The sequence below is a fragment of the Benincasa hispida genome, chromosome 4 (genome assembly GCF_009727055.1).
Source record: "Benincasa hispida cultivar B227 chromosome 4, ASM972705v1, whole genome shotgun sequence".
NCBI classification, from domain to species: Eukaryota; Viridiplantae; Streptophyta; class Magnoliopsida; order Cucurbitales; family Cucurbitaceae; genus Benincasa; species Benincasa hispida.
Window position 1 is genome coordinate 46,092,396 of NC_052352.1, and position 14,002 is coordinate 46,106,397.

Genomic DNA, 14,002 nt, shown 5'->3' on the forward strand with positions numbered 1-14,002 from the left:
TTCGAGTTGAAGAAGTTGTTCTTTAAATGGGTTGTTGCAGTGAGTTCTTCTCCAAGTTCCCTTCATTCAAGCTTATTTTGAGTCTCACAACTCAATCTAGAGCTCCAAGAGAATAGTGGGGAAGATCTTAAGGTAGTTCACAGCAAGATTCGGAAAAGTTTATAACTGAGAATCAAGATTTCAAGAAGTTCTACAAAGGTAGGGCTTGAAACCCTCTTGTTATTGTTTGAGCATGCTTCAGTTACTGCCAAAATTAATGAATTAGAGTGCTTATTGATTCTTGCTGCTTTTGCTGCTTGCTAATATACTCCGACACTCCTTCCCACCTTGAGGGTAACTAGATGAGTGTTTCTTTAAGTGGTGTCTCCGAGACTTGAACAAAAGGCGCTACCCTCTCTGGCCCGAGAGGGATTTCTTTTTATTGGTTGGACAATAAACATATTGTTCATTAGAGGAGCACTAGTACTTAAGGAGCCAGAGGTAACCCAAGGATAAAATGGTAATTTGACCCAGTTGGAGATACGAACACTCGTGAAGGATTAACATGCTAGTATTGGTCTATATTCATGGACACAAAAATATATCTATAGTGAGAAAAGTGTAATTCTGGGTCTTTAGTGGAGTGTACCCACAATTAACAAATTTTGATTAACATGGTTAATGAGTTTAATCAATTAATTGTGGGAGGTTTTGACCTACAGGTCCACCAGGTCCCCTCGTTAGCTCACTAGAGGATACTTAAGAGGGATAACTTGAATTGTTCAAATTAATTTAAGGAAACTATATTTTAATGTAATTAATTATTGATATGATCTATAATTAAATTGGGAAATAATATTTGAATAAGATTTAAGTTAATTAACTGAAGTGAATTAGAATCACAAAGAATTATTTAATATAGAGGTTTTGCACATACACATATGTGTATGATAATTAAATGTATACATTAAAATGGGTTTAATGTATAAGTAGTTATTTAATCATTCTGCAAATTAAAATTAAATAAGTATTATTTAATTGTGTTAATTGATTAACTAAGCGTTATTTAATTAAATGGGCTAATCAATTAAATAAACGTTATTTAATTAATTATAGAATAGGAAAATGTATTGGGAAATGGGTTTGTCCGTTCTCTATATAAAGACCTCCACATGGCCCTTTGAGAATGCACTGATTACACAATTCTTATTACAGAGAAACTCTAATAATATACAACTCCCTAGTGTTATTGTGCAGAATTTTTTCTGAGTCTCTCTACCCTCCAAAACCTTATTCTCTTCTCCCTCTCCCAATAGTTTGATACCCCTATCTCTCTATTGGAATCCTAAAGAATATCGAGGTAACTCTCGTGGTAGTGTTTGAGATCGCTCAAAGAGTTGTTTGTGGTTAAGACCATTTGGAGATCCATTCGTTGGAACCTTGGAGAGGACAGTTCGTAGCACTTGGGGAATCTACAAAGACAAGAACCGTTATAATCATTTCCTCAATAGCATGCTAGTTTACGTGTTTATTAATTCAGTTTAGTATAACGATTTTATTTACTATAAAAATCAAATTGTGGGATGCAAGGCGTTCTAACACAATGCTTCCGTTGCGGGATTTGATCCCTTCAATTCGTATCTGAGTCAATTCCTTGCATCTTCGTACTTCATATTTTTCTAAACAAAATCATTTAGAGGTGGGTTTAATAATTTGCATTGTAAATGTTTGAATGTTGGTTTTCAAAACTGATGTTTTCGATTTTGGCCCTTGATTACTTCTTAATTTAATTAAACTGTAAGAGCTCGTTGTATTTTTTGAATTGTTACAAACCGTTTGATTCAAATTTTTTATGTGGAGATATGTGAGTAGGGGTATCCTATACAAAAAGTTGGCATAATCTTGAGTGAGTTGTAAACTCCTGTCTGTGAGGGCTCGTCCTTTGATTTGCATGGATGAGGGTGGCTTGATTTGCCCACTCAAAATGCCTACCATTTTGGGGACTTGACCAAATGGGAAGCTGGAAATGTAATTTCACAAGTTGAAATTGACTCTTTCCCATATAAGGAAAGTAGATGAGGAGTCCCCTTAAGCCACGACTTGAACAATGGGGTCCTGCTCTCTCATTGGCCCGAGAGAGACTTAGTTTATGATTGCATTATAAACAAATTTTTAGAGGACCAGTAGTATTTGAGGAGATAGAAGTAATTACAATGCTAAAACAAACATTTTATCAGTTGTAATTACAAACAACTCGGGAAAGATCATCTTATATGTAGTGATTATATCTGTGGATACACCTTGTCCTATAGTGTATAAGAATGCAACTATGGGTTTATAGTAGCTTACCCCATAGTTAATGAATGTAGGTTAATTAATAAGCAAATACATGGAGTAAGGCATGGGTGTATCAACGATACATCTAACACCAATCAACATTTCAAGAGCATGAAGAGTATATCTAACAACAATAATTATCCAATCAATAATTTATTTTGAATTAAACATGTATGTTTCATTTTATAAACATGATATTCCAAATATATCAGTAGTTTGTATCAAATATAAGACATAAGTGTCTCAGATATCAATCATTAAATACTTGAAGTAACACATGAGTGTCTCATGATTATATCTAGCAACAATTAACATTTCAAATGTATTGACAATATATCATATATAAGACACGAGTGTATGAAACATCAATTAGTAAATACTAGAAGTGAGACATGAGTCTATCAAACAATATGTCTAACATCAATCACAACAATTCAATTATACTAGCAACAAATTTTAATAATCAACATTCAATTAGTAACTTATTTTGAGAAAGTAAATTTAATAATCAACATTCAATTAACAACTTATTTTGAGAGATATAAATTTGGGTGTACTAATTGTACCAACAATCTTACAACCTATCGTCTTTTTTTGTATATCAACAATATATAAAAATTATAGAGTACGCCAATGATCTATAAAACATTAATTAACAAACATATATTAAATTTGTTTAGTATATTCATTAATGTATGAATATCAATAAAAAAAATTGTAGAGTGCACCAATAATCATCGGACACCAAGCAACATTCGTTTTAAAGAATATTAAAATTTGAAGAACATAAATAAGCTAACAAAATATCAATTGACATTCATTTTCGACCAAATTTAGGTTTGGTATACCAAGTATTTCAAATATATAAGGTGATATACCAAGATTGATGACCATCACATATATACTAAATAATATATAAAAAAGAATGGATACCAAATGAATAAACTGCTATATCAACAAAACTCGTCTCACTGTATCTATAAGTTTAAATTTGGTTGCTGAATGAGAAGTCATCGCCATTTTATACCCCTAAATTTTTTGTTGAAAACAGATTTTCTATTTTTTTTCCTATTTTGCAAATTTTAAAAATGGTAAGACAGAAATGCAATTTTTTGTATCTTTTAGCTATTGTTGCAAAATGGCCGTAATAATTAATCCAATTAAATACAATGACACCTCTCTTTGAGAACGACATAATCAAACAGAGACTGACTTTTCTTTACCATGTTTAAATTTTAAAGGAGATGTTATCCCTAAACTCGAGTTAATGTCTATACCTTCAAAATTGAAAGTCCTTTTTATTTATTTATTTGTATTTAAAATTAGCAATAATAAAAAGTACAATAATTAATTACATAATTACAAAAAAAGTGATAGTTTTGTATTCTCACAAATATAGAATTGAATAATGAATGATGTTATAATAAAATTAATAACTATTAAACTCGGTTAAATTACAAGGCAGTGTGGCAAAAATTGTGTGCAAGGGAAAATCGTGGTAGTGCCACGATGCTAAAAGTGTTTCACTTTTTGAAATTTTAACCTAATAACCTAGAGTTTTTTGGCAGGCAACCACATCAACTTTTGGAGTTTTTGAGAACTAGAGAGAGGATTTAAAGAAGAGTGTGGAGTTTTCTTGATGATGGAGGGATAGAAAATGGTTCGAGGGTCAAATCCATCTTGGAAACACGATTAGAAACTGGATAATTCTTCTTTCCCTTTTGTTTGTTTTATACTATTGAATTCAAGATAAAAAAAAGTTTTACAAGCATATTCTATTGATGAAGAAATAAACTTGGACTATTCCAATTATCGAATCTCACAGAACTAGATTAATTTTGAAGTTGATTATGACTATGGACCAATGAAACCAAGATAACCAACGAAAAGCTTATACACAAAAACAAGGTATTGACTACTTTGACATGTATTCGCGTGTAACAAAAATAGCTACAATTAGAGCCTTGATTGCATTAGCTACCATCCATAGACTTTTAGTTCATTAAAAGGATGTCCAAACTGTTTTTTTTTTAATGGTGATCTAGAATAATAGGTTTATTTAATACAACCCGAATGGCTTTACTGTTTTTGGTCAAGAAAATATAGTTTGAAAAATTATAAAATCTTTTTTTGGTCTTAAGCAAGCTCTAAAACAATGGTATGAAAAATTCAACAATACATTAATAAAAAAATAAAAAAAAGGTTTAAAGTGAATTCCTCTGACACGTGTGTTTATTCAAATTTTTTTTTAAGTAGAGTATATGATTATGTGCTTGTATGTTGATGATCTGCTCATCTTTGGAACAAATATAGAGGTAATAAATAATACCAAATTGTTATTATTGTCGCATTTTGAAATAAAAGACCTAGGGAAAGGTGATATAATACTTGATGTTAAAATACAGAAAATTATTTTTTCTGTGTTAATAATGTTATATTGAAAAATTATTAAAGAGATTTGGTTACTTTGATGATCCTCTTATAAGAATATCTTATGATTCTAATATAAATATTAAGAAAAATAAAGGAGTTGGCATGTCTCAATCTGAAAATGCAAAGATCATAGATAGTGTTATGTTTTTAATAACTTATACCAGACTTGATATTGTATACGCTATGAGTAGATTGAGTAGATATAAACATAATCCTAGTAAAGATTAATTGAAGTGCTCTTCGTCGTTTGTTGACATATCATAAGGGCAAATAGACTATTGTTTGCATTTCAATACTTCTCTGTTGTGTTAGAAGGTTATTGTGATGCAAATTAGGTAATTGATAATGACGAGGTCAATTCTACTAGTAGATATGTATTCTTACTCGATGGAGGAACGTATTGTGGATGTCTGCAAAAACAGACATGTATAGCTAGGTCCACTATGAAATCTGAATTTATTGCTCTATAGTTAGTAGGACAAGAGTCTGAGTAGCTTAGAAGTCTACTAAAAGATGTATCATTGTGGAGGGCATCAGTACCGATTTCTGTTCATTGTGATTCACAAGTTGCCATATGAATTCCCAAAAATAGTGTATATAATGGCAAAAGGAGGTATATCTATCTTAGACATAAAACTGTGAAACAATTGTTAAAAGGAGTTATTTCCTTTGAATTTGTGAGGCCTGAGAGGAATCTGACTAACCCTCTTACCAAACGACTAAAAGGAAAAATAATTTTAGAATCCTCAGTGAACATGGGGCTTTAACCCTTATAGTTGTTCATAGCTCCCTATCTAGGTGGTCTATTGCGATAGACTTGATGATCCATAGTCCTTTTTTTTTTTTCGGGAGGTCTATTGCGATAAAATTGATGATCCATAGCCTTTTATTTGGGTGGTCATAGTATGAACTTGATGGATATAACTGAAACCTTTAAATGATTCATAACTCTTTCTTTGGGTGGTCCTGATATGGACCTGATGGATAATGTTGAAATCTTCATAACTGGATATCTTAGTACTTTGTCTTTGACAGACTTGATGAAGTTGGTTGTGGTACGGACTAGATGACGAAGTTTTCATACCTTAGTTTTGAGTGGTTGGTTTATAATAGGCTTGATGAAGCATTTGACGTGATAGTGAATGTGTGACTCCTTTTATGAAAGAGTTTAAGGGTATCTTTCTAGAGCCTTCACGATGACCCAAGTTTTACGTGCATGACCTTAATTAGCATATTCTATATCGCGGAATCAACAAAAAATACTTGGAGTAAAACGTGTTATGGTGTGACCTCTTTTATGAAAGTTTAAAAGGTAACTCACTTTCTCTAATGAAGTTGTTTCCCCGATTCACTATGCATTAATTAAAATCGTTAGATATTGATGTTTAAATTTGATCTTCTTTCTCTGCCCATAATATTTTCTTCAAATAATTTGTTTTGTTGTAATTTTGTTATAACAACAATTTGTGGGGGTATTTGGAAATGACTCTTGAACTTAGGCCCATGGCAAAAGTAAAAACAATCCCACAATGAACAATCAAGCATTGCCTTAAAGGTATAAATACCAATAAATTCTAGTGGAAACTCCAAAGTGTGTGGTGGTCGTGGAAGTATAGTCCTTTCACCAAATGCGCATACCTCCCCTTGGTAGGTTTGAAGCACGTTAATGCAAAAAAGAAACAACTTTTTATTACTTATTCGTTTAATTTTTTCAACCTAAAAATTAAAATTTACTGTTTGTGATTGTTTCTTTTCATTCTGACGGTTAAAACCCTAGCCGTTTTGATCAACTTCTTTTTTAAAAACCCAGAAACACCAATATGAAAAATAAGGGTTTTCCAATATTATTTTGTGCACTCTCATCTAACTATTTTCCATTCCATTATGTTATGAGCATCGTTTTCTCCTTGATTCCGATCCATTTATTGACGAGTGCACCCTTGAATTTGGATGTTGTACTAACCTTGGAGAGCAACCAACACCACTATTGACATCGAGGTTGTCTCGTAATTTCTTTCAGGGCAGTGATTTCTTTACGACACAACAACTCTTTTGCATCGTTTTTTACACAAAAAGTATAGAAGGTGTATTTACTAAATTAAATAATTCTAAATTTTTCGTTTTTATAATTTAAAATATTTATCTACATTTACATTCAATCGTTATTTCAAGCGATAGTTCTATAATATATAGATATCGACATGTTGGATTGATATGGACATTTTATACTCTTATATAACTTTGACAATGATAAGATCAAAGAGAGACTTGACTAATCTATTCAGTGTTTAAATGCTAGATGGACAGAAGTTGACTCCTTAACCCAAGGTCTTTTTCAACTGCACCTTCAAAAATTTATGGTCCTTTAATTTTCTTTCTTTTTCCGGTAGTTAAATGTCAGAACAATAATTGAAACTTCTATCAGGTGACCTATCTATTAATTTACATACTGAGCTATCTATCAGCTGCCGTAATTGAAACTTTTTCCCAGTGGCACTTTCATATTATTTATCGTTTTCAGTACAACAAATTGAATGGGTAAATTTGAACTTCCTAAAGAGCAACAGTAATATCAAATGTACTGAAAAAAAGAAAAGTACGTATTAATTAACTACTTATGTTCTATGTATCCAAATTTCAAACATTAAATAATGAAAATCATTTATTCAAAATAATAATAAAAAAAAAAAATCATACTGATTGAACTAAAAACAAAATGTTACGCCACTCAATTATCCATAATTTGATTTCCTTTTTTTTTTTTTTACTTGATTTAACATGATTAATGGGATGAGCTCTTAAGATATCAAATCTTTATATATATATACACAAGTTTTATCCTTTCATAAATATTATTTGATGGAATTAAAATTTTATTATCCGTATTAGTTAGGAAAGTTACTATTTCTACCTTAAAAGTTTAACTTGACAAAACTAACTTTTTTAAAAAAAAACTAATTTTTCAAACATATTTTTCTTACTTTTTCACATTTTAATTGAAGGACGTCATGATATCTCCCTAAATGAGCTATCTTAGTGCCTCAAGTCTCACTAATTTAGAATGTTTAGAATGACTAATGAGTTTAAATTCTACATTTTTGTAGGAATTCAAGCACTACATGTATTTTAGAGCGTTATAGACGATTTAGAGCTAATTTGGAGCTATTAGGAGTGACATTTTATAGTGTGTCATCATTGAACACACAGATATTAAATAAGATGTCCTAGCAATCACAGAGACAACAAGAGATGTATAAACAACATATCAAGAAAGCAATACTTACAATTTGACCAGTTCGATCATATACCATCTATGTCTAAGAGATAGAATGCTCGGAAAAGATAAATTCACTAATATGAAATAGTGAATCGTTTACAACATTGTAACTATCTGTAAGCACTGGTAATTACAGTGACACGCATAGAGTCTAATCATCTAGGCTCCCCCTAGATGTGAGGCTCCTTATCAATTAAACTTAGTTTCTCCCCAAGTATATGAATATTATTGAAGATATACTTCAACTCCCCTAAATGTGTGAGATTCTATCTCATTTGACATTATCTTTCTCCTTTCTCGTGAACGTCCTTCACTTGAAGAACTTAAGCTCCCCTAAATTTAGAGAAATCTTTCTCTCGTAACGAAGCCTTAAGCTCTCCCTAAGACTATGACAAACATCTTGTTCATAAAGCTTCAATGATAATTTAAAGCAGCAACTTGTAGAGAAAAAACAATACTAAATCGAAGTTACAATGTTTGGTCACCATACGATTAAAAATTCTTCAAATAAACAAAGTACAAGTGGTAACCCTAACCAAGCTACATTTTTTTAAATAAATAGAAATAGCAGAAATGGAAATCACCCTCAAACAAAATCTAGAAGGACAAAATATGGAAAGAACCCAGAAAGAATAATTTTATAAAACTTTCCATATAAGGAAAGAATAAATTACACGATTGGCATCTTGAGAGATATCTTGTGAGACAATTTATGAGACAATACTAAAACAAGTAACGAACCAACCTTCTGCAACCTTAAATAAATATAAAGCCAAATATAAATCTCTAACCAAGAGGTTAAGAAAGCATCCAAGGCTTCAAAGGAGATCAATGGTCTAAAATCCAATTTCATTTTTAAAAAATAGCCAAAAGAGTTTCAGTTTGGGAATATAGCCAAGCTGTTGAATTTACTACTTTTTAAAATCCACAAATGGACAAATATACCCTTACTGACCAATCTTACCATTATGGTGTATATTATAAAGAAATCTAATAATTTTATATTTAGTTATGTAAAATGGAAATTTAAGTGTAAAAAAATTGACTCATCAATTTAAGTTAATTTTAGTTTACATAAGGCATGTGGGTGTAAAAATGATGCTTTTACCCTATAGATAACCAATTTCAAGAAGTAAAAGGATAAAGCTACACAATATTCAGTAAATAATAAAGATAAAAATAAATTTAGAATAACGAAAAAGTATTTCAACAATCGGTCTAATATTAATATAAGCACAACTTGATTGTTTATAATATATATTTTCTGCTAAGAGATACGAGAGGTTTTAATCTTCATCCTGATACATTTTAAGAAAACACTCCATCAATCATCTTGCATCTGGGATATGTGTCCCCAAAATGTCTATCTTTATACTATTATCCACAAAATTAATACTGTTGCTAACAAGAAATTGGTCGGTGGAGTTTGGAGTTTCATCCAATAAACTTATCATCTCTTCCGAGTTGGATAAATTGTTGTTAATCCATGAATGTTGAACCTGCATCACTCTCAAGCCCTCTAATTCCATAGCCACCTCTTTCATGCTAGGTCGCTCCTCTCCTTTCACTCTTACACACTCCTTAGCTACTTTTACTACTTCTTTTATTTGATTCAACTTCCCTTCATCCATCACCATTCCCTTGTCCACAATTTCTACTAAACGATCTTCTTTCATTGCACGAAAGACATACATGGCCAGATTCCTCTCTATTTCTGGTCCATCAAAACGCACTGCCTTCTTCCCTGTTATAAGCTCTAGAAGCACAATTCCAAAGCTGTACACATCACTTTTCTCTGTCAACTCACTTGTTAACAAGTATTCAGGGTCCAAATATCCAAGAGTTCCTTGCACCATCGTGGATAACTGAGTTTGATCCATTGGAACTAACTTCGAGGCACCAAAATCCGACACCTTTGCAGTTAAATTATGGTCTAACAGTATGTTAGCAGATTTGATATCTCTGTGGATAATTGGAGTAGAAGCTGAAGAATGCAAATATGAAATGACCCCTGCAGTTTCTGAAGCTATTCTCAAGCGAGCTTCCCACGAAAGATGATTAGAATAGTACTTTGTTTGGTCATGGATGTGGTCAAAGAGCGTGCCGTTGGGGATGAACTCGTACACCAATAATGGAACTTGTGTCTCCAAACAACACCCTAAGAGCTTGACCACGTTACGGTGGTTGACTTGGGACAAAACAATGACTTCATTGATGAATTGGGAAGTTTGGGATTGGTCAACTAATTGTGATTTTTTAATGGCGACAACCGAACCATCGTCCAAGACTCCTTTGTGAACAGTGCCATAGCCACCTTTTCCTACCACTGTGCTTTCGTTGAACTTGTTTGTAGCTTTTTCCAACTCCTCTTGGCTAAAAATTTTGACTGTGTCAGCAGGTGACTGCCACTGAGAAAGGTGTTGTTGAAGCATGGTGCCTCCATTGTTCTTGAAAAACTTCTCTTTCTGTTGGATGAACTTCCACTTCTTGTAACCCAAGTATAACCATGAGATACCGATTAGCAAAACTACAAACCCCACACCAGTTCCTGCATTTTATTTGATCCACATTATACATCATTTTATATTTGTTTCGTTTTTTAATCAGAAAACATATAGATTTCGAAATAAAACCTCACCAATGATAATTTGAATCAACATGGAGTTGGAGTACTTTCGTTTGCAACCTGCTCCCTCACGTTTTCCATCTCCTTCATACTTCTCGGGACAATAGCAGGTATAATTTCCTGCTTTGTTTTCACACTTGGCTTGGGGTACACATGGATCGGATCCATCTTCACATTCATTTATATCTGAAAAATACCCCAAATTGAATGAAAAAAAAAAACAAAGGAAAGACTTCAAATTGGACCATCTAGTGTATAATTTGAACTATAAATTTTAATTTCAGTACATTGGACTTTAGACTAAAATAAGTATTCAATGTTTTTACCGTTGGTTCAATTTCTACTAATTCACCCACTTATTTTGACGAATAATTAATATAATTAAAAATCTTCACAAATTTATTAATTTCAATAAAATAATATTTGTTTGAGGAATGCACAATTGATCATTGAGTAATTTTGTCAAAATCATAAATATATATATAGTATAATTATCTATAACTAGAATGTGAAAGGTATTTGGAAGAAAGAAAATTTTACCTTGACAACCTGAGGGAGATAAGGATTTCCATGGAAACCATCCAAGCACTGACAATAATATTCAGATCCATCAAGTGATAAGCTACTATTCCTCTGCTGTTTGGTCCACATAGGCATTGTCTCTGTTGGTTGGGTGGTTGGCAAGTATCATTTTTGATGCCCCAATCAAGCACAAGCGGAAGTCTGTCTTCCGTGATGTTTTGAATATATTTTTTGGAGAAACTAAATTGGTTTTGTTGGACAACAAATGCAAAGCCACATGGATTGAAGCTGTGTACATATGTGTGATTATCGAAGCTTCTAACATCCAGACGTAATAGTTTTAGGCCTTTGGGAATTTCCAACTGACAGCACCCATTCCCAGAGCAGGACCCATCTTCTATAGTTACATCACTCTCTGCAGTACACAATGCCATGCACCCACTTGTGTAGGATTCACCCGGAAGGTCACCATAGATATAAGCATATGTATCGCAGCCAACGACGGTGAACTTGTTCTTGGTGTTGGAAATTGCGAACATGGGGACAGTAAGTCTGGGTCTGTTATTGATGCCAGGAAGGCCATCTTTTCTGTAGCAATCTCGGGCTATGTAGTTCAAGATGTGGAGCTCGCCATAGAGCGATATATTGGTTACTTCAATGTTGCCGTTCATTAGAAATGGCTTTGGAGGATGATAATGAGTTTCGTTGCAGGTGATGGAGAAATTAATGTTGAGATAACACCCTTTTTTCATCCCGAACGGATATGGAATTTCCAAGTCCCCACACTTACTTTCACACCCGGGTAAGGCTTGAGAAGGTACTGCCGCTGCCGCCGGCGCCGAAAAGATGGCTATGTTAACCACCATGATGAGTCGGACAAGCGTCTTGGCCGTTGGACGTCCCATGCTCTCTAAATTAAGCCCGAGTTCTAATTATGGCTGTTCATCTTCAATTAAGTCCTTTTATTTCTCTCGTTTAGACATAGACTTTGAATATTCTTCACATGTCACTATATTTCATAATATTAGAAATAGTGGGGGTTTTGTATTTAAAAAAAGATATTAATAATTAATAAATACATCTATTTGAGAATCACGGAATCAAATAGAGAAATTTGACTCTTTTTTTTTATCGTGTTTAAATTCTAAACAATGAGATGTTATCCTAAACTCAAGTCAAATGTCTGCAACTTCAAAATTTATGATCCTTTGGAGACCAGGAATAAAATTAAATATTAAAAAAATCATTTGATAAAAAGTAGATAACAAACAAAAATAAATCTCACTGTTTAAAAAGATAATTTGGACACCTTTTCTCCATATAGATCTTAAAATTTTCTTTTTAGACGGAATTAAAACATCTCTCTTTTTTTAAAAAAGAAAACAAACAAAATTAAAGATCTATCAGGAGAAAAGAAGGTGCCCAAATTATATTATTTATAGTTTTCTTTTCTTTTCTTTTCTTTTTTTAACAAATGGAGTATTGAGATTTGTATTATTATCTGCTTTATGAAACAAGTAATTTGAGCCATATTAATTATGTATGTATATACAAATCTATCCTAATTTTAAACATTAAGCCCACTTTGATATCCATTTAGTTTTTTATTTTTTTGGTTTTAAAAATTAAGTGTATTTTCTCTTTATTTCTTATCATAATTTACATATTTCTTAAATACATTGGTTGAATTTTTAGCTAAATTAAAAAAAAAAACAAAAAACAAAAATTTAAAAGCTACTTTTTTACTTCCCAAAAGTTAACTTGGTTTTCTAAATCATTGATAAAATGTAGATAACAAAGGAAGTGTCTATATGCTTAATTTTAAAAAACAAAAATAAGAAATCAAATGATTACAAAACGAAGCTAAATAACAATATCATTTATTCATATAATAATAACAATCTAACTCATAAATATTTCATAATTGGATTAAGTTGGATTAATTACTATGTATATACAGACGTTTAAGGTTTCATGCATGTGGAAGAAATCAAGAAAAAGAATTTCCATTATATTTAATGTAAATAACACACCATCACTAACATGTTACCACTTGCCAGATTTGAATCGTAAAAATGTATCTTTATTAAATATTCGACTTTATCAATTTTGAATTCACTTTATAGTATGTGTCAAACTAGTTGAGATATTTGGGTGCAACTACTGATTTCTCGAACTTAGCACTTTTCTTTTTTTTTTTTTTGGTAAAAAAAAAACTCTTTAGTATGCAAGAATGCATTCAAAACATTATCTCCCTACCAAGTTTAATTATGTTATATCTATATTTTTTATTTTTATTTTTAAAATATAAATTTATGTATCTAAATAATTATGTCTCCTCAAAATTAAGAATCAGTGAGTTTCAATGGAAAGGAAAAGATTGTGAAGGTTTTTAATGGGGTTGGAGATGGAATTAAATGGAGCTTGCTGTTTGATGAATTTAAAGATTTCATTATTTATGGGACAAAGATTTAAAATTTTATTTAAGAAATAGGAAGGAAGATGACTATCAAAAGTTGTTAATTGATCGTATCCCTATAACACGAGGATATGCAACTCCTACATATAATATTTAAATAATATCTAAACATATACATTGAGATTAAGATATTTTTTTTAGATGAATCAAATTTTATGCTCAAAACACTCAGATTTTGAAAAACAATCTAGAATAACATTTCACTTTAGTGATATCACAAACCACTTGCCAATGCTCGTTTTAAGAGTTGTGAGCATAAGCGCAAGCATGTTTGAGTAAGCAAGGAGGAGCGTGAACACAAAAAAACGATGAACGAAGAGTCCTAACATGTGAGAGTACTATTGTATTA

General features: G+C 31.7%; 1 protein-coding gene across 1 annotated transcript; it reads right to left on the bottom strand.

Moving 5' to 3' along the window:
• Window positions 1–9,245: 9,245 nt before the first annotated feature.
• Window positions 9,246–12,155, bottom strand: LOC120075183 (putative wall-associated receptor kinase-like 16). Its single transcript, XM_039028378.1, is given in 5 exon segments — window positions 9,246–10,574; window positions 10,665–10,838; window positions 11,193–11,204; window positions 11,207–11,287; window positions 11,290–12,155. Coding segments are annotated over 5 exon segments (2,277 nt in total). The 5' UTR covers window positions 12,080–12,155; the 3' UTR covers window positions 9,246–9,354.
• Between the last annotated feature and the right edge of the window lie 1,847 nt (window positions 12,156–14,002).